At 46.3% G+C, this 26,468-nt stretch overlaps 2 protein-coding genes across 6 annotated transcripts in view; both read left to right on the forward strand.

Moving 5' to 3' along the window:
* Window positions 1-304: 304 nt before the first annotated feature.
* SLC23A3 (solute carrier family 23 member 3) lies at window positions 305-9,248 on the forward strand. 4 transcript variants are annotated; one of them, XM_017856771.1, is made up of 13 exons: window positions 305-541; window positions 682-874; window positions 1,012-1,169; window positions 1,285-1,382; window positions 1,553-1,626; window positions 1,821-2,002; window positions 2,336-2,459; window positions 2,610-2,724; window positions 5,302-5,555; window positions 6,372-6,477; window positions 7,157-7,324; window positions 8,317-8,412; window positions 8,507-9,248. In XM_017856771.1, the coding sequence occupies exons 1-13, from the start codon at window positions 507-509 to the stop codon at window positions 8,800-8,802; spliced, it is 1,899 nt and encodes a 632-aa protein (XP_017712260.1). In that variant the 5' UTR covers window positions 305-506; the 3' UTR covers window positions 8,803-9,248. The 4 variants fall into 4 exon arrangements, with proteins under 4 accessions (XP_017712260.1, XP_017712261.1, XP_017712262.1 ...); XM_017856772.1 differs by having other exon boundaries at window positions 1,105-1,169; XM_017856773.1 differs by lacking the exon at window positions 305-541 and having other exon boundaries at window positions 589-874; window positions 1,068-1,169.
* A 574-nt stretch (window positions 9,249-9,822) lies between these two features.
* The window catches only part of NHEJ1 (non-homologous end joining factor 1), an 88,776-nt gene continuing 72,130 nt past the window's right edge, over window positions 9,823-26,468 (forward strand). Inside the window, exons 1-5 of one of the 2 annotated variants that reach the window (XM_017856776.1) lie at window positions 9,823-9,965; window positions 12,551-12,727; window positions 13,279-13,491; window positions 24,686-24,824; window positions 25,742-25,800. In XM_017856776.1, coding sequence (XP_017712265.1) covers window positions 12,551-12,727; window positions 13,279-13,491; window positions 24,686-24,824; window positions 25,742-25,800 — 588 coding nt within the window. In that variant the 5' untranslated portion in view covers window positions 9,823-9,965. The other variant, XM_017856775.1, reaches the window with a different exon arrangement.

Consider the following 26,468-nt stretch of genomic DNA (forward strand, 5'->3'; position numbering starts at 1 on the left):
TCCCTCTGTCACCCAGGCTGGAGTGCAGTGCTGTGGTCTCAGCTCACTGCGACCTCTGCCTTCTCGGTTCAAGCAATTCTTGTGCCTCAGCCTCCCGAGTAGGTGGGATTACAGGCATGTGCCACCACATCCAGCTAAGTTTTGTATTTTTAGTAGAGATGGTTTCACCATGTTGCCAGGCTGGTCTTGAACTCCTGACCTCAAGTGATACACCCAGTTTGGCCTCCCAAAGTGTTGGGATTACAGGCATGAGCCACCACACTCACCCCACAAGTTTCATTTTGAAGTAGTCCAGGGGCCTTGGTACTGCAAGGAGTGAGGACTGTGGATCAAATAGTGATGGTTTTAAATGGGAGGGAATAAAGTCTGCAAAATTTCCCCAGATTATTTTGAAGAGCTCCTCTCCTCCCCACCCCTCCTATCCTACTTTCTACAGCCTGGTCTAGGGGCAGGAAATCTGCAAGAAGATTCTCGGAGGAGGGCCCCAGAACTCAGCTCCCCAGTTAATGGCTAATGGAATTTACACAACAGCTGGGCAAAGGTGAAAAGGCGGTGCCCTGCCCCAGATTCCTTATACCTTTGCTCCGCTTCATTGACACCCCCACCCTCTCCCCACCTTCTCCCCACCCCAGGCTTCACCCAAACTCTGACCTCTTACTCTCTGCTTAACTCTGGTCCCAGGCAGCTAAGACAAAGCGAAAGGCAGGGCAGCATGAGCCGATCACCCTTCAATCCCAACCAACTCCAATCAGTGGGCTCCCAGGATGCCCTGGCTCCCCTGCCTCCACCTGCTCCCCAGAATCCCTCCACCCACTCTTGGGACCGTCTGTGTGGATCTCCGGCCTGGGGCCTCAGCTGTCTTCTGGCTCTGCAGGTAGGAGGCAGAGGTGCAGGAGTTGGTGCTGCCTGATGGTGTGTGTGGGGAAGTAGGTGTAGATGTGAAAGCCTCTGGAAGTATTGCAGGTATTTCCACTTCTCTGAAGACTGCCCTCCCCATTCCTCCACCTGCAGCATGTCTTGGTCATGGCTTCTCTGCTCTGTGTCTCCCACCTGCTCCTGCTTTGCAGTCTCTCCCCAGGAGGACTCTCTTACTCCCCTTCTCAGCTCCTGGCCTCCAGCTTCTTTTCATGTGGTGTGTCTACCATCCTGCAAACTTGGATGGGCAGCAGGTGAGAGGAACCTCCCTGGAGAGAGGAGGCAGAGTCCTGGAGGGTGGGAGAGGTTTGGGGGAGCCTTGTTGGCTGCCACATATTTCCAGATCTGCTGGGGCTGCTGTTCCTACAGGCTGCCTCTTGTCCAGGCTCCATCCTTAGAGTTCCTTATCCCTGCTCTGGTGCTGACCAGCCAGAAGCTACCTCTGGCCATCCAGACACCTGGAAACTGTGAGCACAGAACAAGGGCCAAGGGGTAAGGGTGGGGCTGGGTTCTCATCTGAGTGTGCAGGTGTAGGTGGGTGCAGGATTGAGATTGGGCAGTGGTGAGACTGTGAGGCACTGTAGGGGGTCTCCATCCCATTCATCTTTCTCTTCTCCATGCCCCAAACTTTTCCTAGCCTCCCTCATGATGCACCTGTGTAGGGGACCTAGCTGCCATGGCCAGCGGCACTGGAACACTTCTCTCCAGGAGGTGGGTGTCTGGAGGTGAGAAGGGATAAGGGTGGTGCCAGGCTTCGGGGAGCTCTTGTTTCCATTATGCAGAGACTGAGAAGCTCCTGGAAAGGAGTTGGGGGAGGAACCCATATCTAGAATTAGGAAGACCAGGCTGAGGCCAGTTTGATTGAACAGAATGTTTTCTCTCCAACCTCTCCTCTCTTCTACCAGGTGTCCGGGGCAGTGGTGGTATCTGGGCTGCTGCAGGGCACGATGGGGCTGTTGGGGAGTCCTGGCCGCGTGTTCCCCCACTGTGGGCCCCTGGTGCTGGCTCCCAGCCTGGTTGTGGCAGGGCTTTCTGCCCACAGGGAGGTAGCCCAGTTCTGCTCCGCTCACTGGGGGTTGGCCTTGCTGTACGTGAGTCCTGAGAGGCATGGGATGGTGCCCAGTGGGGGTGTATGGGAGGACTAGGGGAGGGCAGAGCTACTGGTCCTATCAGATTCAGCAGCGACTGGAATAGGGACATATTTTATATTTGGAATCCAAGACTTTCCCTAGATTCATCTGGTCTCCTTGACTTTCACACTGTTTTCTGCTGTCCCCTAAGGTGACTTCCTATTCCTTCCATGGGAGTCTCTTTCTCTGGGACCACCCCCCCCTTTTATGGTATTCTGCCTACCCCCACCTCATTTCCCATCCCTCAGGATACCCAATGCCTCTTGCTCCTAAAACATTCTCTCTCTTAGGGTTGTCCTGCTCATGGTGGTCTGTTCTCAGCACCTGGGCTCCTGCCAGTTTCATGTGTGCCCTTGGAGGCGAGCTTCAGCTTCATCAACTCACACTCCTCTCCCTGCCTTCCGGCTCCTCTCGGTATGTGTGGGTCTGGACAGGGCAGTAGAGGTCAGAAGGGCTGGCCTGGAGTGCTCACTCCATCCCCTACCTTTTGGCTTCTGTCTAACCCTCCAAGGGTGGCTCAGAAGGTTCTGGGGGAGGAGTTCTTTCCTCAGTCTCGCCGCTCAGGTGCTGATCCCAGTGGCCTGTGTGTGGATCGTTTCTGCCTTTTTGGGGTTCAGTGTTATCCCCCAGGAACTGTCTGCCCCCACCAAGGCACCGTGGATTTGGCTGCCTCACCCAGGTAGGTTTTCTCCTAGTCCTCCATTCTCTTGTTCAAATAAAGGTATCTATTTATTTGAATTCAAAGAACTTAATGGATTTTATTTCTGAGTTAAATGCTGTGTTTTTTCAAAACATATAGGAGAGAGAAATTACCAGTCTGAGAGACAGACAATGCTAGCCCCTCACTGCAGGTGTTTTGTTGTTGTTGTTGTTGTTTGTTTGAGACAGGGTCTCACTCTGTCACACAGGCTGGAGTGCATGGCATGATCATGGCTCCCTGCAGCCTCAACCTCCCAGGCGCAGGTGATCCTCCCACATAAGCCTCCAGAGTAGCTGGGACTACAGGTGTGTGTCACCATGCCGACTTTTGTTTGTTTTTTGTAGAGACAGGGTTTCAACATGTTGCCCAGGCTGGTCTCAGACTCCTGGGCTCAAGTGATCTGCTTGATTAAGTGCTGGGATTACAGGCATGAGCCACTGTGCCCCATCCCACTGCAGGTGTTTTATTTGGGTCAGTATTAGGAGACAGACATCTATTGTTTCTGTAACTCCCTATACTCACTACCAATACTCCTTACCCAATGACATTTATGTTACCAGCCCCTATGGGCATTTGACTTGGCATCCTATGCATAAAGATTGCTTTTGAGGCGTTGTATGTGAAATTTGCTCATTCTTCAATTTATTTATTTATTTATTTATTTATTTATTTATTTTATTGTAGTATTTGCTCCATTCTATCAAATTGGTATTTATTTATTTATTGTATTTATTGGTATTTATTTAGACAGGGTCTTGCTGTGTCACCCAGGCTGAGAGCATTGATGCAAACATGGCTCACTGCAGCCTCAACCTCCTTGGCTCAGGTTATCCTTGTGCCTCACCCCCACAAGTAGCTGGGATTACAGATGTGCATCACTATGCCCGGCTAGTTTTTGTGTTTGTTGTTTTGTAAAGATGGGATTTCACCTTGTTGTCCAGGCTGGTTTTTCATTAATTTAATAAGGATCTGTTGAGTGCTGATTATGTGCTAGGCACACGGTAGGGGACATAGTGATGACCATGACAGACAGGGTACTTACCTTCAGGAAGCTTACAGTCTATTGGGGAACATAGATACTAAAGAGTCACCCAAAGAAATATAAAATTGTCACTGTGGGAACTGTAACCAAAGGGAGATACATTGTGTCCTAAGAGCTTATAATGAAGGCCAGGTGCAGTGGCTCACACCTATAATCCCAGCATTTTGGGAGGCAGAAGCAGGAAGACTGCTTGAGGCAAGGATTTCGAGAGCAGCCTGGGTAACAAAGCAAGACTCCATCTCTACAAAACATAAAAAAATTATCTGGGCCTAGTGGCACATGCTTGTGGGCCTAGCTACTCAGGAGACTGAGGCAGGAGGATCCCTTGAGCCCAGGAGTTGGAGGCTGCAGTGTGCTATGATCGCACCACTGCATTCTAGCCCAGGCGACAGACTGAGACCTTGTTTATAAAAATAAAATAAAATAAAATAAAATGCCAGGCGCCATGGCTCACACCTGAAATTCCAGCACTGTGGGAGGCTGAGGTGGGAGGATTGCTTGAGCTCAGGAGTTAGAGACCAGCCTGGGCAACATAGTGAGACCTTGTCTCTATTAAAAGTAAAAAAAAAATAGCCTGATACAGTGGCACGCACCTTTAGTCCCAGCTACTTGGGAGGCTGAGGTAGGAGGATCACTTGAGCCCAGGAGATTGAGGCTGCAGTGAGCTATGATTGCACCACTGCACTTCAGCCTGGGGAACAGAGCAAGGACCTGTCTTCAAACAAACAAAACAAACCAAAAAACTTATAATAGGGAATTTGAATTTATCAGGGAGGTCAGTAAAGATATTCTTTTTTTTTTTTTGAGATGGAGTTTTGCTCTTGTCGCCCAGGCTGGAGTGCAATGATGTGATCTTGGCTCACCGCAACCTCCACCTTCCAGGTTCAAGTGATTCTCCTGCTTCCACCTCCCAAGTGGCTGGGATTACAGGCATGCACCACCATGCCCGGCTAATTTTGTATTTTTAGTAGAGATGGGGTTTCACCATGTTGGCCAGGTTGGTCACAAACTCCTGACCTCAGGTGATCCACCCACCTTGGCCTCCCAAAGTGCTGGGGTTACAGCCATAAGTCACCGCGCCCGGCCTAAGTAAAGATATTCTTTAGGATGTGGCCACTGATTTGAGATGGAAGACATGAGTAGGAGCTAACTAGACAAAGGCAGGAGGGAAGAGCATTCTAGTTGCAGGATATGCATATGCAAAGGTCCTGTGGTGGCTGGGAGCACAGCATGTACAAAGGCCTACAACAAGGCAAGTGTGGTAGGAGTGAAGGAAGTGAGGCAGAGTGTGCTGGGAGATGAGGCTGCAGAGAGAGGGAAGGGCCAGACCAAAGAGGACCTTGTAGACCATGGTAAAGGGATGGGTCTTTCTCCTTAGAGTTCAGTAGTTTTGTTCTAAGACATTATCTTCAAAGACATTGAGGCATCTAGGATTCTTGTGGCACAGGCTGTTGGAGGCAGGGGGTACTCCTGACTTGAGTCTGGCCCCAAAGTGGCTCCTTTTCCCTCCCCAGGTGAGTGGAATTGGCCTTTGCTGACGCCCAGAGCTCTGGCTGCAGGCATCTCCATGGCCTTGGCAGCCTCCACCAGTTCCCTGGGCTGCTATGCCCTGTGTGGCCGGCTGCTGCATTTGCCTCCCCCACCTCCACATGCCTGCAGTCGAGGGTTGAGCCTGGAGGGGCTGGGCAGTGTGCTGGCCGGACTGCTGGGAAGCCCCATGGGCACTGCATCCAGCTTCCCCAACGTGGGCAAAGTGGGTCTTATCCAGGTATGTGGACCTGGGATGGGGGTGGGGTGGGGTGGAGCTAGAGGGGAAGGAGAAGGAAGGGAACTTACATCGATTGATTGCCAGGTGCGCCCAGCACCTCACATCAACTGTCTCACTTGGGGAGGTGCCTACGATTAGACTTTGGGCTAAGAGAGTGGGGAGGTGAACAAATCACCATGGAACTCCTGTGCATGAGGCACAGTACCAAGGCTGGGGCAAAGAACCAGTCACATAAAGTTCTGCTCTCTTGGGGACTTCATAGAGGGAGACGCAGACAGTTGAAGGAAAAAAAGTTATTTTTTTAAAAAAGTGGGCCAGGCATGGTGGCTCATGCTGTAATTCTAGCATGCGGGGAGACTAAGGCAGGCAGACCACTTGAGGCTAGGAATTCAAGACCAGCCTGGCCAACATGGTGAAACCCTGTCTCTACTAAAAATAGCTGGGCGTGGTGGCATGCACCTATAATCCCAGCTACTTGGGAGGCTGAGGCAGGAGAATCGCTTGAGCATGGGAGGCAGAGGTTGCTGTGAGCCAAGACCACACCACTGTACTCCAGCCTGGGCAACAGAGCAAGACTCCATCTCAAAAAATAAAAATTTTTTAAAAAAGTGAAGAAAATTTCAGAAGGTGATAAGTGTCATATAAAAAAATCAGGATAGTGGGATGGAAAGGAAACACATTTAGACTGGCCAGGGAGGCTTCTTGGAAGAGTAACATTTGAGCTGGGATCCAAATGATGAGAAGGAACCAGTAAGGCAAAGACCTGGGACAGTCAGAGGAAGTGGTTGTGTTTTCCAGTGTCTTTTCTTCATGCAGGCTGGATCTCAGCAAGTGGCTCACTTAGCGGGGCTACTCTGCATGGGGCTTGGACTCTCCCCAAGGTTGGCTCAGCTCCTCACCACCATCCCGCTGCCCGTGCTTGGTGAGTGGATGTATCAACAGGGCTGGTATTGAATTGGTACTCCCCAGTGTGGCCCGATCAGTTCTTTAGGATGGCACCTTTTCTTTCTAAATAGCTTTCCTGGATGGATGGATGGATGGATGGATGGATGGATGGATGGATGGATGAATGGATGGATATGAGCATGTGTCAGTCTCAATTTCTCAGCCTAACATCTTGGTCTCTTGATTGGGCTTCTGGGCTTCCTGAAGAATCAGAAAGCCTCAGACCAGGCATGGTGGCTCACACCTGTAATCCCAGCACTTTGGGAGGCCCAGGCAGGCAGATCACTTGAGGTCAGGAGTTCGAGATCAGCCTGGTCAACATGACAAAACCCTGTCTCTAATAAAAATACAAAAATTAGCCAGGCATGCTGGCTCATGCCTGTAATCCCAGCTACTCAGGAGGCTGAGGCAGGAGAAATCGCTTGAATCCAGGAGTAGGAGGCGGAGGTTGCACCATTGAGCCGAGATTGCACCATTGTACTCCAGCCTGGGTGACAGAGTGAGACTTGTTCTAAAAAAAAATAATAATAAATAACTAAATCAGTCTCTTGGGTTTTATTTTTTCCCCACTACAACCTGCTTGCCCTGCAATACTCTACACTATGTGAGCCCCCTTGATTCCTCCTGACCCCCTTGATTTCTTCTGTATGAGACAGGTGGGGTGCTGGGGGTGACCCAGGCTGTGGTTTTGTCTGCTGGATTCTCCAGCTTCTACGTGGCTGACATAGACTCTGGGCGAAATATCTTCATTGTGGGCTTCTCTATCTTCATGGCCTTGCTGCTGCCAAGATGGTTTCGGGAAGCCCCAGTCCTGTTCAGCACAGGTAGGTGGAAGGGAAGAGGAGTTGCTCAGTAGCAGGAAAGCAAGAAGTTGAGGCTCAGGTTCCCCGGACTCCTGGCCCCACAGCCTTCTCTGGGCTTTGGTGTAAATATTTCATTCATTTGTTTAATGGGTATTTATTGAGCACTATGCTAGCCATTTGGGATACAAAGGTGCCTCCCTTTATTACAGTGTAGTAAAAGAGATGAGATGTGTAGGAAAACAACAAGAAAGGTTCAGATAAAGAGCTATGGTGCTCAGTGGCAAGAGAGATAGCTTCTGTTTGAGGTGATCCAGTAACAGAGCTGGTCTTGAAGGATGGTAAGTTTTAAACATCTTTGGTGAGAAGGTCATTCCTGATGGAGGAACCATCATTTATACAAAGACACAGAAGTGGGAAGTCTTAGGATATGTCCTGAGAGCAGTAAATTGCTTAAATTGTCCCACCCAGTTCTCAACTGGGTGATTTTGCCCCCATGGGGACATTTGGCAATGTCTGGAGACATTTTTGGCTGTTACACATGAAGGAAGAGGGAGTTGTTACTAGGGTTTAGTGCATAGAAAGATGCTGCTAAACATCCTACACTGTACAGGACATCCCCCCTGTACCACCACCCCCAACCAAGAATTATCTGGTCTAAGATGTCAGTAGGACTGAGGTTGAAAAACCCAGGATAGAGCATAGAGGGTAAAAACTGGGAGATGAGGTTGGGGCTTAAATACTAAGCTTTCTAGAGAAAGGGAACCTGGAATAGTCAAAGCATATATGGAGGGTGTGTGGATGATCAGTACATAGGGTGTTGAGTAGGAATCCTGTGAGAAAGGCCTGGATTTGGAAAGTGGAGAGTAGACAGACAAAGGGTGAGAGGGATGAAATGACAATTCAGAAAGATCTGTCCTTAGTCCAAGACTTAGGTTTAGGTCTGGGAGGGTAAGACTCCTGGGCTTGGATATAGGATCAGAGTTCCCTTCCTGCCTGGCCCCAACCCTTCATAGGCTGGAGCCCCTTGGATGTATTACTGCACTCACTGCTGACACAGCCCATCTTCCTGGCTGGACTCTCAGGCTTCCTACTAGAGAACACAATTCCTGGTAAGTTGAGGCCAGGCCCCAGCAGACTGGGGAGTGGCCAGGAAGCCATCCCTCCCTGGGATGGGGAATGGCCTGACAAACCTCTCTTTTGCAGGCACACAGCTTGAGCGAGGCCTAGGTCAAGGGCTACCATCTCTTTTCACTGCGCAAGAGGCTCGAATGCCTCAGAAGCCCAGGGAGAAGGCTGCTCAAGTGTACAGACTTCCTTTCCCCATCCAAAACCTGTGTCCCTGCATCCCTCAGCCTCTCCGCTGCCTCTGCCCACTGCCTGAAGACCCTGGGGATGAGGAAGGAGGCTCCTCTGAGCCAGAAGAGATGGCAGACTTGCTGCCTGGCTCAGGGGAGCCATGCCCTGAATCTAGCAGAGAAGGGTTTAGGTCCCAGAAATGACCAGTATGCCTACTTCTGCTCTGGTTAATTTAGCACTCTCATCTGCTGGAGAATCAGCTCCCGAACTGTTCTTTCTCATAGGCAGAGGGTATGTGTCTGTGCATTATATGGGCCCGCCTAGAGGTTCCATTTCCCAGTAGGGTGGGTTGCCTTTCCTTGTCTTAATTAGGCCTAGCTATTCCAGAGCAGAGGCCATGATTTAGTGGACCATGAATGAATGAGATTTTGCCTGTGTACTATCAACGCCACTTGAACCCCAGCATTCACTTTAACCTGTATTGAGCATCTCCCATGTGCAAGGTCCTGGAACTACAGGGTTAAGACAGGGTCCATGCCCTCTCAAGGCATTTACGGTTTAAAAAGACCTTTGTAATTACTAACGAAACTGCAAAGCAGAAAGCAGTCTGTAATAAAGATTAACATAATGCTGTGGGAGCAAAGAGGAAGGGATAATGAATTCTGACTGGGGACAGTGGGAAAGGCTTTATGCAAGAAGCAATGAGGATGGCCTTGACAAATGAGGAGGATTTTTTGGTTTTTCAGGTTCGAGGTCCAGCTTGAGCAAAGCCATGAGTTGTACAAAGTCCAAGATAGCTGAGGGGTTTCAAATTTCTCAGTAGTGAGGAGCTTAAGTACGGGGATGATGGAGAAATGAGGCAGGAGAGGTAAAGGATGAGATCAGATTATGGGACTTATGCCTGGGAGACTCCTTCCTTCAACAACTCTAGTGCTGGTGGAGGACCTGAGAGAACTTACCCACGGAACCTCAATGCCTTATTTTGTTAAAAAGAGACCGGACAGGTAGCGGAGGGAAGAGAAGTGACTCAAGTTTGACAAATCCAAACCCGGGCTCCCCTTTCCTGCGCCTCGCCCTCTATTCCTTCTACTCGGCCAGCATGACTCCAAGCCGCCCCACTACCTCTCTACTAGCTGGCCGCCCGGCCTCTCCTCCAGTTACCCTGCCACTGCGGCGCTCCTCTCATCAGCGTCCCACGCCCAGAAGCCCCGCCCATGCCAGGCATAGGCCCCGCCCCTCTGTCCCAAGACCCTGCCTCCTCTTGGGGGGGGGGATCGGCCTCTTACTCTAGGCCTTTCGGTTTGCGCGAGCGGGCAAGAGAGCGTGCGTGCGGCGAGGAGGGTGGGCGCTCTCGCTGCCGCTGACGGTAGGTGGAATCGCACTCGAGTCTGGGTAGGAGCAAGCCAGCGAAGGGCTGCTCAGACGCGGCGGGTTGGGCCTGGCTCGGGGGTTTTCTCCCTGGAGGGAGCGCGCGCTGCGGGGGACCAGGGAAGGCCTCCGGAGGTAGGCGGGGCCGCGCGTGCGCAGTCCGCCGGCTGCGGCCAGGCGTGGATGGTGGGGCTCGAGTGAGGGTATTCCTTGGCCGCCTGTGTGGTGCGACGAAACCTCCAGTGGCCGGCTTTGTTGCCCCTTAAAGGATCCCGAGCCGCGTCCCAGTGCAGCCAGTGCTGTAGAAATGGGAAGGCGGATGGCGAAGGCTCTTCTAGCTGGGGCGGGTGGAAGCAGGACGCCCGGCGGCTCCTGGGGTGGGGCTGTGATTATGGGACCTAGGGTTCGCGCTCTCCCAGGGGGACCGGGCGGGGCCCAGCCGGGATGCTCTCTGGGCCCCTACTGCCCTCTGCAGGGCGTCGGAGGAACTGCCCAGAGGAGTCACTGCTGAGGAGCGGAACTCGATGCAGATAACGGTTCTCAAGGGACCCCTCCGCCGGGATGCCCCTGAGCGCACCTCCACTCAAGAGAAATAAACCCGTAAATCTGGTTAATATGAATGCTAAAGGCAGCCTTGAAGGAAAAAAGAAAAGGGTGAAATGTGGAGGCCTCGGACGCAGGACGGGACGCGTGTGGTGGGAGCAGGCAGCCGGGGTCTGGTGCCCAATGTGTCAGGCCGCCTTTTTATAGGGCCGGTTACTGCTGGCCGCATTTTAAACTCCTCCCCCTTTACCCAACAAACAAACAAAACCCATCAATTTGAGGGTTCTGAACTTCCGGGCTTTCCGAAGGAATGGGCTAGAATAGTAAACCCAATTTTGGCAACTGAGTACACTGGGGTGTGCCCGTAAGGGAGATGAAAGGGTTTGGCGACTTTATTTGCATTTGTGACCTTTGGCAATGCGGAACTCTTGTCCAGCTAGGACTAGCTTAATCATCCCATGACCACTTCTGTCCCCATAAGAGCAGCATGTGGGAAATGTGACGGAAACACCATCCTCCAAACACAAGGCTTTGAGGATGCCGTAAAGAAAGATCACCATATATATGTATATGTATGCATATATATATGTTATGTCACAAGTCACACTTCAAAAACTAGGGGAAATGACTGTCTTAATCAGACTTAATAAGGAATTTCGTTATTTACATTCTAAATTTTTCCTTCCTGGTACTTCTCTTCATTTTGTATTTGTAGACTGGATTAATGAAGGAAATTGTCATCTTTTTTTTCTCCGCCACAGGAAAAACAATCACATTCTCTGTCAAGCAGCCGTAGTTCTGATTGTCTACTAGGTTAAGCCTACCACTTTAGCTGCTGAGATAGAAAAGTTGTTTTGCAGGGGTTCCAGGCTGGGCATGGTGTTATTGGTGGCAGTGCACTGGAGTGGGAATGTGGAGGATGAGTTAAATGGAAGTTAATTCAGTCTTTACCTCTGTGATGTGCTCTGCCTTGTATTCATGATTTCCTAGTCATTCTGGTTCTTGTTGAAATGAAATTTAGGTCTTTTCTGTTGCTCCTGGACACAGGTTCTTGGCTCTTTTTTGTGTCATCGATCCCTTTGAGAGTTTGATGATAGCTGTAGACCTCTTTCCCCCTCCCCGTGCATATATGCATGTATGCATAACATTTTCATACAATTCTAGAGGATTCACATGCATTGACTCTAGATTAAGAATCACTGTTTTAGGGATTAAAAAAAAAAAAAATCGGCCGGGCGCGGTGGCTCAAGCCTGTAATCCCAGCACTTTGGGAGGCCGAGACGGGTGGATCGCGAGGTCAGGAGATCGAGACCAACCTAGCTAACACGGCGAAACCCCGTCTCTACTAAAAAATACAAAAAACTAGCCGGGCGAGTTGGCGGGCGCCTGTAGTCCCAGCTACTTGGGAGGCTGAGGCAGGAGAATGGCCTAAACCCGGGAGGCGGAGCTTGCAGTGAGCTGAGATCCGGCCACTGCACCCCAGCCTGGGCGACAGAGCAAGACTCCGTCTCAAAAAAAAAAAAAAATAAATCCTGAGAGCTTCCTAAACTCTGTTTTTAGATAATGATCAAACACTTTGAATTTCCTGGCCCTGACACTATGATTTATGATGTTTTATAAGACAAGAACTATTCCTTCTCTTCTAGTTCTGGGAAAGGGTAGCCGTGACATATTTATTAGCAATGTGATAAAGGTGGAATAAGAAGGGTTTAGGTTTTCACATTATGCTATAGTATTAGAAAGCAGAAATACTAACAGCAACATGTTGAGGCTTAAACACTGTGGAAGAAAGATTTTCTGTCCTCTAGGAACATAATATGGGGGAAAAAACCCCTCAAGATTTTAAATATACTTTTAGTGGCCAAAGGTAGTAAAGTCAGTGCTCAGCTGGTTGTATACTGGGAGAACGTAAATCCATGCCTTCTGTTTTATCAGGGAGGATTTTCATGAGATTTTAGTTGATACAGAATGGTTTAGGTGGTACCCTCCTTAGGCCAGCATGACCCTGAGGCACTTTACTAAATGAGGACTTTTTTGCAGATGGAAGAACTGGAGCAAGGTCTGTTGATGCAGCCGTGGGCGTGGCTACAGCTTGCTGAGAACTCCCTCTTGGCCAAGGTTTTTATCAGCAAGCAGGGCTATGCCTTGTTGGTTTCAGATCTTCAACGGGTGTGGCATGAACAGGTGGACACTAGTGTGGTCAGCCAGCGAGCCAAGGTAAGTATGAAGAGAAGTACTGCTGTGAGGTGGTGGGGGATACCATTCTTTCCTAGTGAAGGTCCGGGATGTGAACATCAACCAGCTTGCTGGCCCGTAGTTTCCCAAGGAAGGTTGAATTGGGTTGAGACAATTCCAGTTAATGTCCTGTACTTCTGCCTGTAGCCCTGGAATCTTCGTGTATGTGTGTGTGTGTGTGTGTATGTGTGTGTGTGTGTGTGTGTGAGAGAGAGAGAGAGAGAGAGAGAGAGAGAGAGAGAGAGAGAGAGAGAAGTTAGTTTCTCTGCCCTATGCATGATAATGAATATATTATTTGATCTAGATAGACCTTTTTTTTTTTTTGCCCCAGGCAGAATTTTGAAGTAGGCCAGTTGATCTTTGTGACTCTCTTCTTTTTGTTTTCTTCTTTCCCGTTGTGATGTTTTTATCTTCTCTCCCCTTCCTCTCATGTCCGTTGTCTTCATGTTAACCAGTGCTTTCCTTTGCTGTTACTTATGAGGGAATTAGTTTCCTATTAGCACCCTTACTGTGTACCACTGCTGTCTCTTTAGGAGCTGAACAAGCGGCTCACTGCTCCTCCTGCGGCTTTCCTCTGTCATTTGGATAATCTGCTTCGCCCATTGTTGAAGGACGCTGCTCACCCTAGCGAAGCTACCTTCTCCTGTGATCATGTGGCAGATGCACTGATTTTACGGGTGCGGAGTGAGCTCTCTGGCCTCCCCTTCTATTGGAATTTCCACTGCATCCTAGCTAGTCCTTCCCTGGTAAGTGCAATTTGAATATGGGGTTGGGGGAGGGATGCCAGTTGCTTTGAGATGAAGCTTTAGGTGCTTTTATTTTTTTTGCAAACTTTGTTTGAAATTCTCCAATCAGAAAACTTTCCTTGACTAGACAGAAGACAAAAAGGATTCTTGACTGTTACATCCTTTCCTTGCAAAAGGAGCAGAGTATTGAGTGTCTTTTGCATTAATTAATTTATTCAGCTTTTTTTTTTTTTTTTTTGAGACAGTCTTGCTCTGTTGCCCAGGCTGGAGTGCAGTGGCATGATCTTGGCTCACTGCAAGCTCCCTCTTCCCGAGTTCACGCTGTTCTCCCGCCTCAGCCTCCCAAGTAGCTGGGACTACAGGCACCTGCCATTGCACCCGGCTAATTTTTTGTATTTTTAGTAGAGATGGGGTTTCACCATTCACAGGATGGTCTCAATCTCCTGACCTTGTGATCCACCCGCCTTGGCCTCCCAGAGTGCTGGGATTACCGGCGCGAGCCACTGTGCCCAGCCAATTTATTCAGCATTTTAAAAGCATCTACTATGGGCTAATTGTTGGTTATCCAGACCTGAAACAATATAGCCTCTTCCTGGAGTTCATAATCTAGTGAGAAGACAAACAGGAAATTATGATAAAGTATGATAGGTTCTTTGATTGAGGTAGACCCTGGATGGTTGAGGATTGGAGAAGACCTCTTTGAAGAGACTATTACTGAGCTGAGTTTTGAAGATGAGTAGGATAAAATAAATAGAAAAGTCATTGTAGGCGAGAGGTGTAGAGATGTGTAAGTGAGGGGCAAGTTCTGGAACTTTATGACTGCTGTGTAGATAGGAAGGCATGAGAAATGAGGGAGGCAGTGGCCAGATCTTGAAGGATTCTAATGAGTTTGGATTTTATCTCAAAGGCAACAGGATTCACTGAAAAACTTTAAACAGGAATTTTATATGATCCAATTCATGGTTTATCAAGAGTATTCTGGCAACAGGGTAGAATATGTACCAGTGTTAGGTACCTTTCTAAACATTATCTCATCATTTAATCCTTGCAACTGTCCTTCAGGATAAGTATTATTGTCCCTGTTTTTCAGAGTAGGATACTGAGATTGAAAGTAACTTGTCCAAAGCCATCAGCTTATGAATAAATGAGCTGGAATTGAATCCCAGAATAGTCTGGTCCAAAGCCTCATTTTTAGAGAGTAGGAGGATAATATCCTCTACTAACTCATAACTTTATGTTTCCCAAGAGATTTTATTAGAAATTAAGAGTGGACGTTAAAGACTAGTTTTCTGGAATAACAGACAGGGTTTCAGTCAGTATCACTTAGGGGACAGGGTCTTCTTTGCGAAGCCTAAGAGTACAGATTTGTTAGCAGAGGGATCGGAAGACAAGAGGACATCATTTTTTTCTTCTTTAGTCTCCCACAGGGGATGTGATGCTTTGGCATCAATAGAAGACTGGATAGAAAGACTTTGAGAAACTGTTTGCTGATGTTTATTTTTGATCTGGAGCCCAGTAAAACTAGAACTGAGTGCTGAGAGAATTACTTATTCATTTATTAACTTCTAAGGCCTATCAACAGTGCTTAGCATATACTCACATTTGTTTATTTTAATTGAATTTCTTGTGAAATAGTCCATCTTGCAAATAAATAAATAAAATTTAAAAAATAAATTAAAAAATAAAATTAAAAACTTTTTTTTGTAGAGATGGGGGTCTCTCTGTGTTGACCAGGGTGTTCTCGAATTTCTCACCTCAAGCAATCCTCCTGCCTTGGCTTCCCAAGGTGTTTGGATTACAAGCCTGGCCCCATCCCATATTTTATCTATTTCATTTAAAACATTTAAACTTTCTAAGTAACACCAGGGGGCAGTGTTTCCTCAATAATGTTTGTTCTGGGACCAAACCGTTTGAGTGACCTTTGGGGAATCCCTAGCAATAGCTAGTCTCATTTTGCATTACATGGACCTAGAAATGCAGAATACGTAGTGTGATTGTGGAGGCAGTTCTCCTTGGAGGCTCATGAACTCTAATAGTTTCTTCTTTCAAAAGAATACAGTAAGGAACACTTATGTTCCTTACAGTATAATGATATTACAATTATAATATATAATATCTTTTTTATAATATAGATTAGCATATAAATATATGTAATATATAATACATATTATGTTAACATATGTTATATTAATCTATATTAACATAATATATAATGATATAATGTAATATATATTATATAATATGTAATGATACAATATAACATGTAATATAGAATACAATATAATATAAAAGTATGTAAAGAAAAACTAGCTATTCTAGGCAAATTCCTCTAATTGGGGAACTACATTAAAGGAAAGAGACATCAGTGTTTAGGGAGGGATGAGTCTTGGTTTACCATAGGAAGAAATTAGATTTGAGCAATTGATGAACATTGTACTTCAAGTTAAAATAAAATATCATTAAAAGAATGCCCCCCTAGGGAAATGCCTGAACCTGAGAGAGCTTTATATGGAAAAAGAGCCAGTGGACACGGGTAAGGATGTAGGTGGATACTATTTCAGGCTTGTGTGTATGTCTGTAAGGTCACACAGTCATAATTTTTGTTTGTAACTCATTCTTGTGATGGTTTTCATTTAATTTTTTTGAATGAGTAATTCTTGAAAAAGGCAAACATTTCGAACAGCATATAAGTGTATACAGTGAAAAAATAGATCTTTCTACCCCTTTCCCTAGTCCCTCCTTTTCTTTTTTCAAAGCAACTACCAATATCAGCTTCTTGTGAATTCTTAAAGCTATATGTGTATATACTGTATATATATCCTCATATAACCAAACATGTATCTGTGTATATATGTATTTTTCGACAAATAGTATCATGCTGTACACACTGTTTAGTACCTTCCTTTTTTCACTTAATTGTAGAACTTACCCACTGCTTCACTTGGCCAGTCTTAAAAAAAAGAACTTAGAGATTATTCATATCAACACATTCAGAGGACCTACCTTTGTGTTTTCTTTCTTTTTTTTTTTTTGAGACGGAGTCTCGCTCTGTCGCCCAGGCTGGAGTGCAGTGGCATGATCTCGGCTCACTGCACGCTCCGCCTCCCGGGTTCATGCCATTCTCCTGCCTCAGCCTCCAGAGTAGCTGGGACTACAGGCGCCCGCCACCACGCCCGGCTAATTTTTTGTATTTTAGTAGAGACGGGGTTTCACCGTGTTAGCCAGGATGGTCTTGATCTCCTGACCTTGTGATCCACCCAACTCGGCCTCCCAAAGTGCTGGGATTACAGACGTGAGCCACCGCGCCCGGCCTGTGATTTTAATGGCAACATAGCATTTAATTTCATAAATGTATCATATATTTAATTGATCTGCTGTTAGTAGGCACCTAAGTCTTTTGTTGTTATGTATGGTAACTATCCTTGTATTTACGTTTTCTGCATGTAAATGTGTGAGTAAATTCCTCTAAGTGGAATAGCTGGGTCAAGGAATATTTGTATCTTTTAATCTTGCCACATAACATAATGCCAAATTGTCTTTCAGAGACATTATGCAGCTTAACTCCTTCCAGTTGTACAGAAAAGAGGAGAATACCGGTTTCTCATACTTCTCCAGCATAACATACTCACATTAACAAGCTAATGGTTCCTAAGTCTGCAAGGGTATTATGGAATATGTTAGGTTTTGGGTCTCTGTTTGCTTGCTTGCTCTCTCTCTCTCCCCTCTCCCCTCCTTTTCTTTCTTTTCTTTCGAGATGAAGTCTCATCATATTGCCCAGGTTGGTCTTGAATTCCTCAGCTCAAGCGATCCTCTCACACTGGCTTACCGAAGAGTTGGAATTATAGCATAAGCCTCCGTGCTTGGCCCCAGGTCTCTGTGTTCTAACACTGAGTCCATCTTCATTTATGACAGACTTCATCTCTTTCTGTTTCCTGTTGTCTGTTCTTTCTAATATCGAATATAAATTTTGATATTCCACATTTTAGCTTTCAGATTTGTCATGTCTTTGGACATTTTTTGATTCCTAGGAGCCACATCCAAAGGTTTCTTTTCTTGTCTTTTTTTTTGTGAGACGGAGTCTCGCTCTGTCGCCCAGGCTGGAGTGCAGTGGTGCGATCTTGTCTCACTGCAAGCTCCGCCTCCCGGGTTCATGCCATTCTTCTGCCTCAGCCTCCCGAGTAGCTGGGACTACAGGCGTCCTTCACCATGCCCGGCTAATTTTTTGTATTTTAGTAGAGACGGGGTTTNATGATCTCGGCTCACTGCACGCTCCGCCTCCCGGGTTCATGCCATTCTCCTGCCTCAGCCTCCAGAGTAGCTGGGACTACAGGCGCCCGCCACCACGCCCGGCTAATTTTTTGTATTTTTAGTAGAGACGGGGTTTCACCGTGTTAGCCAGGATGGTCTTGATCTCCTGACCTTGTGATCCACCCACCTCGGCCTCCCAAAGTGCTGGGATTACAGACGTGAGCCACCGCGCCCGGCCTGTGATTTTTAATGGCAACATAGCATTTAATTTCATAAATGTATCATATATTTAATTGATCTGCTGTTAGTAGGCACCTAAGTCTTTTGTTGTTATGTATGGTAACTATCCTTGTATTTACGTTTTCTGCATGTAAATGTGTGAGTAAATTCCTCTAAGTGGAATAGCTGGGTCAAGGAATATTTGTATCTTTTAATCTTGCCACATAACATAATGCCAAATTGTCTTTCAGAGACATTATGCAGCTTAACTCCTTCCAGTTGTACAGAAAAGAGGAGAATACCGGTTTCTCATACTTCTCCAGCATAACATACTCACATTAACAAGCTAATGGTTCCTAAGTCTGCAAGGGTATTATGGAATATGTTAGGTTTTGGGTCTCTGTTTGCTTGCTTGCTCTCTCTCTCTCCCCCTCTCCCCCTCCTTTTCTTTCTTTTTCTTTCGAGATGAAGTCTCATCATATTGCCCAGGTTGGTCTTGAATTCCTCAGCTCAAGCGATCCTCTCACACTGGCTTACCGAAGAGTTGGAATTATAGCATAAGCCTCCGTGCTTGGCCCCAGGTCTCTGTGTTCTAACACTGAGTCCATCTTCATTTATGACAGACTTCATCTCTTTCTGTTTCCTGTTGTCTGTTCTTTCTAATATCGAATATAAATTTTGATATTCCACATTTTAGCTTTCAGATTTGTCATGTCTTTGGACATTTTTTGATTCCTAGGAGCCACATCCAAAGGTTTCTTTTCTTGTCTTTTTTTTTGTGAGACGGAGTCTCGCTCTGTCGCCCAGGCTGGAGTGCAGTGGTGCGATCTTGTCTCACTGCAAGCTCCGCCTCCCGGGTTCATGCCATTCTTCTGCCTCAGCCTCCCGAGTAGCTGGGACTACAGGCGTCCTTCACCATGCCCGGCTAATTTTTTGTATTTTTAGTAGAGACGGGGTTTCACTGTGTTAGCCAGGATGGTCTCGATCTGCTGACCTCGTGATCCATCTGCCTCAGCCTTCCAAAGTGCTGGGATTACAGGCATGAGCCACCGCGCCCGGCCCCAAAGGTTTCTTAGTGGCAGAAAGAGATAGGTTTTGGAAACAGCAGACTTGAATTTGTAACTCAGCTCCACCACTTTGAGACTACTTGTATTAATTTGGATAAGTACTGAATTTTTATGATTCAGTTTCTTCATCTGTAAAATAAATCAACCACAACCTTACTATTGAGTCGTGAGGATTAAATAAAGGCACATATGAAATATTACTTATGTTTAGCCTTATAGTGGACCTGTGAGGGCAAATATTTCAACTCCATAACTTTTCGTTTTAAAAGAGATGCTGGGGCCAGGCATAGTGGCTCACTCCTATAATCCCAACACTTTGGGAAGCCGAGACAGGCGGATCACCTGAGGTCAGGAGCTCGAGACCAGCCTGGCCAACATAGTGAAACCCCGTCTCTACTAAAAATACAAAAATTAGCCGGGCATGGTGGTGCATGCCTGTAATCTTAGCTACTCAGGAGGCTGAGGCAAGATAATTGCTTGAACCCAGGAGGTGGAGGTTGCAGTGAGCTGAGACTGTGCCATTGAACTCCAGCCTGGCCAGAGGGAGACTCTGTCTTTAAATAAATAAATAAATAAATAAATAAATAAATAAATAAATAAAAGAGATGCTGGGGATGATGACTCATGCCTGTAATCCCATCAGTTTGGGAGGCCAAGGCAGGAGGATTCCTTAAGACCAGCAGTTTGGGACCAGCCTGGGCAACACAGTGAAACCCATATCTACAAGAAAATAAAAAAATAAAAAAAATAGCTGGGTGTGGTGGCATGTGCCTGTGGTTCTAGCTACTTGGAAGGCTGAAGTGGGAGAATCACTTGAGCCCAGGAGTTCAAGGCTGCAGTAAGCTGTGATGGCACTACTGTACTCCAGCCTTCACTGTATCTCCTGATATGATTCATCTTGATCTTTTTTGTTTATTTGTTTGTTTGTTTATGAGATGGGGGTCTTACTATGTTGCCCAGGCTGGTCTTGAACTCCTGGGCTTAAGTGATTCTCCCTCTTTAACCTGCAGAGTAGCTGGGATTACAGGTGTGTACCACCTCATCCAGCTTGATTCATCTTGAGATGGAGACCTATCATTCTGCTCCCCTGCTTATGACTTATGAACATTTCTATGGAAAATCTGAAGACTTTGGAGAAAATTATGAATAGCTTTTCCTCTGAAAAAGATTAGCAACTCCTGTTTTTATATCTATTACACTTCCTAACCTCCTTAATTGTTGTGAGCTCTTTGATGGCAGTGGCCTCATAGGGTCAGAGTACATATTAGGAACCCAGTAGATACCTGTTGAATTGACTGATGAACTGTATATCTTCATATATTGCTGTCTATCAATTACGGGGAGTGTCCCTGACATCCTAAAGCACTTCAAGATTTTTCCTTATAGTGTCTGTGGATTTGCTTTGAACTATTTACTCATTATTATCATTATTATTATTATATATTATTATTATTATTATTTTTTTTTTTTTTGAGATGGAGCTCGCTCTGTTCACCCCAGGCTGAGGCAGTGGCGCGATATTGGCCTCACTCAAAGCTTCCACCCTCACCGGGTTCATGCCATTCTCCTGCCTCAGCTCCCAAGTAGCTGGACGACAGGCGCCCGCCACCCTCGCCCGGCTAGTTTTTTTTTTTTGTATGTTTTTTTAGTAGAGACAGGGTTTCACCGTGTTAGCCAGGATGGTCTCTATCTCCTGACCTCGTGATCCGCCCGTGTCAGCCTCCCAAAGTGCTGGGATTACAGGCTTGAGCCACCGCGCCCGGCCTATTATCATTATTATTATTATTGTTATTTGAGATGGAGTCTCTCCCTGTCACCCAAGCTGGAGTGCAGTGGCATGATCTCGGCTCACTGCAGCCTCTGCTTCTCAGGTTCAAGTGATTCTTGTGCCTCAGCCTCCCGAGTAGCTGGGACTACAGGCGCGTGCCACCATGTCTGGCTAATTTTTTGTATTTTTAGTAGAGACAGGTTTCACCATGTTAGTCAGGCTGATCTCTCATTCCTGGCTTCAAGTGATCTACCCACCTCAGCCTCCCAAAGTGCTGGGATTTTTTTACACATTTTATCTAGTCTCTCATATGCCCATTAACACATATTTTCAAAATTTCTATTGATCATTAAGTTAAGGCTATCTGGTCTAAGGGAAATCATTTTAGTGTTCCTATGACTTCGAAATGAATTATACCTCAGTAATTCAGAATGATGTAACCCAATCCTGTGAAATTATTTTAGCAGTTACAGTATTTACTGATAAAAAAACTTTTTTAAAACCAAATAGACATTGGGGTCTGATAGATAATTTCATTTGCCTGGTATGGCATTATCATATTTAATTAGACATGGTATTAATTAAAATCTGTTCCTTGTCATGTTTCATGTTGTTATATAATATTTGCTGTCACTCAAAGAAATTTATATTGAGGTAGCTATCCAGCGGGAAGCTGGTTATTAATTTAGGAGTTTCTGTTGTTTCAGTGCTGCCACCAATTGGATGGTGTTGCTGCTTGGGTAGTAATGACAATTATTTCAATTCAACTCATCAAATATTCACTGTCATTTATACAAGTATTTGCCTGTTTTCCTCCTGATCTACTTAAACAGTACCAAACTTTTTTTTTTTTTTGAGATAAGGTCTCACTCCGTCACCCAGGCTGGAGTGCAGTGGTGTGATCTCAGCTCACTGCAACCTCCACCTCCTGGGCTCAAGCAATTCTCCCACCTCAGTCTCCCAAGTAGCTGAAAATACAGGCACGCCTCACCACACCTGGCTAATTTTTTGTATTTTTAGTAGAGATGGGGTTTCACCATGTTGCCCAGGCTGGTCTCAAACTCCTAAGCTCAAGCGATCCGCCTACCTCGGCCTCCCAAAGTGCTGGGATTACAGGTGTGAGCCACCATGCCTGCCCAGCAGGACCAAATTTAACAAAACAATTCCTAGGAAAGAAGATTGAGTGTAGAGCAGATAAATTTTTCCAAAGCTGAACTTCTGCCACATTCTGAACAGTACTTCCTAGAGGGTTAAGTTTTTGCTAAGGACCTCAATTGGGGGTCAGTGCCAGGTTGGGATGTGCTGCGTGGTAGAAGGAAGAGTCCTAGTATCTATAGCTGGACTTTATTTCTGGCTTTCCTCTCTGTGCCAGAACCCTTCCATTTCTTGGTTCTTGGTTTTGGTATAAAAGCTGCCGCCACTAACTTCCTTTCTTTCCACCTCCCCACATCCAGTCTTTTCTAATCTAACAGAAATGTGGAAAAAAGTCTTTTCCTCTTAATTTGAGCCAAAGCACAATTAGAACGTGTAGTAGTAACTTTTACCTAGAAAATGAATGCAAAATGAAAACACAAAGGTCTGAAAGAGGCCAGATGTCTGATCTGGATCCAGGTGAGTCTGGCTTGCACATATTATGGGACACTGTAGTACCTTTTCCTCATTTCAAGTCTGTTGGGGTATCTTGTCTAAAAGTACTCCTTTTTCAGGTCTAGGACAGGGGTTGGCATACTATGGCCATGGGCCAGTTCTGGCTTGCTGCCTGTTTTTGTAAAGCTCTGTTGGAACACAGCCACCTGATTTGTTTACATATTGTCTGTGGCTGCTTTTGTGCTACAACAGGAGAGTCAAGTGGTTGCAACAGGGACTGGATAGGCCACAAAGGGAAAAATATCGACTATCTGGCCCTTTTTTTTGTTTTGGTTTTTTTTTTTTTTATGGAGTCTTGCTCTGTCGCCCAGGCTGGAGTGCAGTGGTGCGATCTAAGCTCACTGCAAGCTCTGCCTCCCGGGTTCATGCCGTTCTCCTGCCTCAGCCTCCTAAGTAGCTGGGACTACAGGTGCCCCCCACCACGCCCAGCTAATTTTTTTGTATTTTTATTAGAGACGGGGTTTCACTGTGTTAACCAGGCTGGTCTCAAACTCCTAAGCTCAAGTGATCCACCTACCCCGGCCTCCCAAAGTGCTGTGATTACAGGCATGTGCCACCACGTTTGGCTAATTTTTGTAATTTTTGTAGAGACTGGGTTTCATCACGTTGCCCAGGCTGGACTCAAACTCCTAGACTCAAGCAGTCCTCCCACCTTGGCCTCCCAAAATGCTGAGATTACAGGCATGACCCACTGTGCCGACCTAGTTATTTTTTTTGACAGGTTAATGGACACCTTGTGTAGGTGAATTAAATGATTATTCTATATAGCTATACTTTATCATATGAGAGTATTACCCTATTTGTACAGCATTATGGCTGTGTTTGCATTCTTCTTACCTCTTGTTAAAAATGGGGTGTGTGGGCTGGGCACAGTGACTCACACCTGTAATCCCAGCAGTTTGGGAGGCTGAGGCAGGCAGATCACCTGAGGTCAGGAGTTCGAGACCAGCCTGACCAACATGGTGAAACCCTGTCTCTACTAAAAATACAAAAATTAACCGGACATTGTGGTGCGTGCCTGTAGTCCCAGCTACTCAGGAGGCTGAGGCAGGAGAATTGCTTGAACCTGAGAGGTGGAGGTTGCAGTGAGTCGAGATCGTGCTACTGCATTCCAGCCTGGGCAACATGAGCGAAACTCCTTCTCAAAAAAAAAAAAAAGGGTTGTGTGTAGAGTGGGTTGGCTTATACCTTCCTAGGCTAGTTCTTGGTAGGTGGCTTGGCTCTATTTTAACAATAACCTTAGACTACACTGCATTTGTGGGAACAGATTGAAACTCCAGGCTCCTTCTGGGCTATCATGAGCCCTGAAGTGGCTCTTAGTGTCTGTATCTAATTTGACTTTCAAGGGTCTTTACCTTCTGTTGATTTTTGTCTTCTGTTAACGCTTTAGCTAGTGTACTCTGTTTTTGCCACACTTACTTTCTTGAGGGCTACTTGGATCTTCTGCTTTTCTTATTTGTTTTTTTGTTTTCTTGTTGTTGTTTTGAGATGCAGTCTTGCTCTGTTGCCCAGGCTGGAATACAGTGGCATGATCACAGCTCACTGCAGCCTTGACCTCTTTGGCTCAAGTGATCCTTCCACCTCAGCCTCCTGAGTAGTTGGGATTATAGATGCATTCTACTATGACTGGCTAATGTTAAAAATTCTTTTTTGGTAGAGATGGGGTCTCACTATGTTTCTCAGGCTGCTCTTGAACTCCTGGGCTCAAGTGAATTCCTACCTTGGCCTCCCAGAGTGCTGGGATTATAGGCATGAGCCATCTCAGCTGGTGGGATCTTTTTTTTGAGAAAGAGTCTCACTCTGTCTCCCAGGCTAGAATGCAGTGGTGCAATCTTGGCTCACTGCAACCTCTGCCTCCTGGGTTCAAATGATTCTCATGCCTCGGCCTCTCAAGTGGCTGAGATTACAAGCACCTGCCACCAAGCCCAGTTAATTTTTGCATTTTTAGTAGAGGTGGGGTTTGACCATGTTGGCCATGCTTGTCTCAAACTCCTGACCTCAAGTGACCCACCCGCCCTGGCCTCCCAAAGTGTTGGGATTACAGACATTAGCCACCGCGTCAGCCGCCTTCTTAATATATGTAATTATTGTATGTATGTTTACATTCATGTAAGTGGGTTACTTGCCTATGAAACTATAAGTTTCTGTAAGAACATTTATTTTCAGTATTTTTTCTAATACCTAAACTGAATTGGAGAGTACGTTATAAGAGTCTTTTGGCTAATGGATATCTCTTCCATCAAAGGTCTCCCAACATTTGATTCGTCCTCTGATGGGCATGAGTCTGGTGTTACAGTGCCAAGTGAGGGAGCTAGCAACATTGCTTCATATGAAAGACTTAGAGATCCAAGACTACCAGGAGAGTGGGGCTACGCTGATTCGAGGTGAGAGGACATTCTTGGAGGAGTCGGGTGGGGAGTGGTATAGATAGTCAAAGAGTCTTAGGAAAGAGGGAGACTCATTTGCATTAGAGAGGTGCTTCCCCCAGGATGCATGCTGAATACTAATCAGAAACTGGAGTCTTGATACTAGGTGACTCTTTTTTGTTTGTTTGTTTTGGAGATGGAGTCTCACTCTGTCAACTAGGCTGGAGTGTGGTGGGTGATCTCAGCTCACTGCAACCTCCTCCTCCTAGGCTCAAGCGATTCTTCTGCCTCAGCCTCCCGAGTAGCTGGGATTGTGGATGCACGCCGCCATGAGTGGCTAATTTTTTTGTATTTTTAATAGAGATGGGGTTTCACCATGTTGGTCAGGCTGGTCTCGAACTCGTGACCTCAAGTGATCTGCCTGCCTTAGCCTCCCAAAGTGCTGGAATTATAGGCATGAGCCACTGTGCCTGGCCTGGGTGACACTTTTCTCTGCCTCGAATACCTGACTGGAGCCCAAGTGGCCAATAGAAGCTGTAACTGAGTCCAGACATTCCCTAGGCAATGGTGGGGAAAGACTTTGGAAAGGAGCCAATAGCTATACAGAATTGTACCAGAGCAACATGGACTTGGGAGTTTAGGAAGTTTCATGGCTCCAACTTCAGAGTAAAAATTCAATTTGGCCTTTGTTTTTGTGGCAGGAAAAACTCCTAGAGCAGACGCTACCACCAAACCTGCCCTTTGTTGCTAATCACCCTCTCCCACTACTGTTTGCCCACATGCTCTCAGCCCTTCTTCTCCCACTGAACTAGGTATCTCTGCATGATACACCTTCCTCCTCTTTCCTAAGTAACCCTGTTCTGTTCCCTTTCTATCAGGTAAAAAACTTATCCTATATGACTCATGTTTCTTTTCTCTGTTCCTTCTTATTACAGATCGATTGAAGACAGAACCATTTGAAGAAAATTCCTTCTTGGAACAATTTATGATAGAGGTAAGGTATTTGTTATTTTCTTGTGTGTCTTTGCCCTACTTCCTCTTTCCAGGTGCCTGAGTGGCCACTTGTGTTTTGGGTATTAGGTGGCTTGTGTGGTTGGAATGCTCTTTGTCCAAAAAAGTTGCCCATAGAAAGTCTGATAAGGCTTGAGATGTACTTAGCGAGGATGAGGGGAAGAAGGGGAAAGAATGGAGGAGGCGAAAGTGGGCTGATTGATACTTATAAAACATCTCTGTTAAAGTACCAGGGATTTCATTTGGAATTCTCTAACCTTGGAAAGGTTGGTTGACCAGTTGTTAAATTTTTGCTTGTTGAGATCTGGTCATAAGGTCTGGACTGTAGAGCAGAAGGGTAGGTGTCATTACTTGTCTAGGCCCTTGCAGGATCCAGCAGGAGACGAAGGTAAAAAGCTTAGGGCTACCATTTGGGGGCTGTCTTGTGGGCACAGTAGGTTGTGGAAAATCACAGTGTTTATACAAGGGGACTGGCAAAGGAATGAATGGGGAGTAGATAATTGTGGCCTGTCAGAAGCTCCTGCCTAGGTTTCCCTTCTAAGGATTGAGCTCAGCCAAAAGAAACATCTATTAAATGCCAAATAGGGAAAGTATTAATAATAGTGACCTTTGATTATGCCAGTCAGTATTGATCTTCTTCCCTCACTCTTC

The sequence above is a fragment of the Rhinopithecus bieti genome, unplaced genomic scaffold (genome assembly GCF_001698545.2).
Source record: "Rhinopithecus bieti isolate Rb0 unplaced genomic scaffold, ASM169854v2 scaffold_42532, whole genome shotgun sequence".
Taxonomy (NCBI): Eukaryota; Metazoa; Chordata; class Mammalia; order Primates; family Cercopithecidae; genus Rhinopithecus; species Rhinopithecus bieti.

Bases quoted from the DNA above. Each gene is read 5' to 3' on its own strand.
- SLC23A3 (XM_017856771.1), top strand. From the start codon at position 507: ATGGCTAATGGAATTTACACAACAGCTGGGCAAAG. The intron at 875-1,011 runs GTAGGAGGCAGA...CTCCACCTGCAG, and splicing joins GCTGTCTTCTGGCTCTGCAG to CATGTCTTGGTCATGGCTTC. The intron at 2,003-2,335 runs GTACGTGAGTCC...TCTCTCTCTTAG, and splicing joins CACTGGGGGTTGGCCTTGCT to GGTTGTCCTGCTCATGGTGG.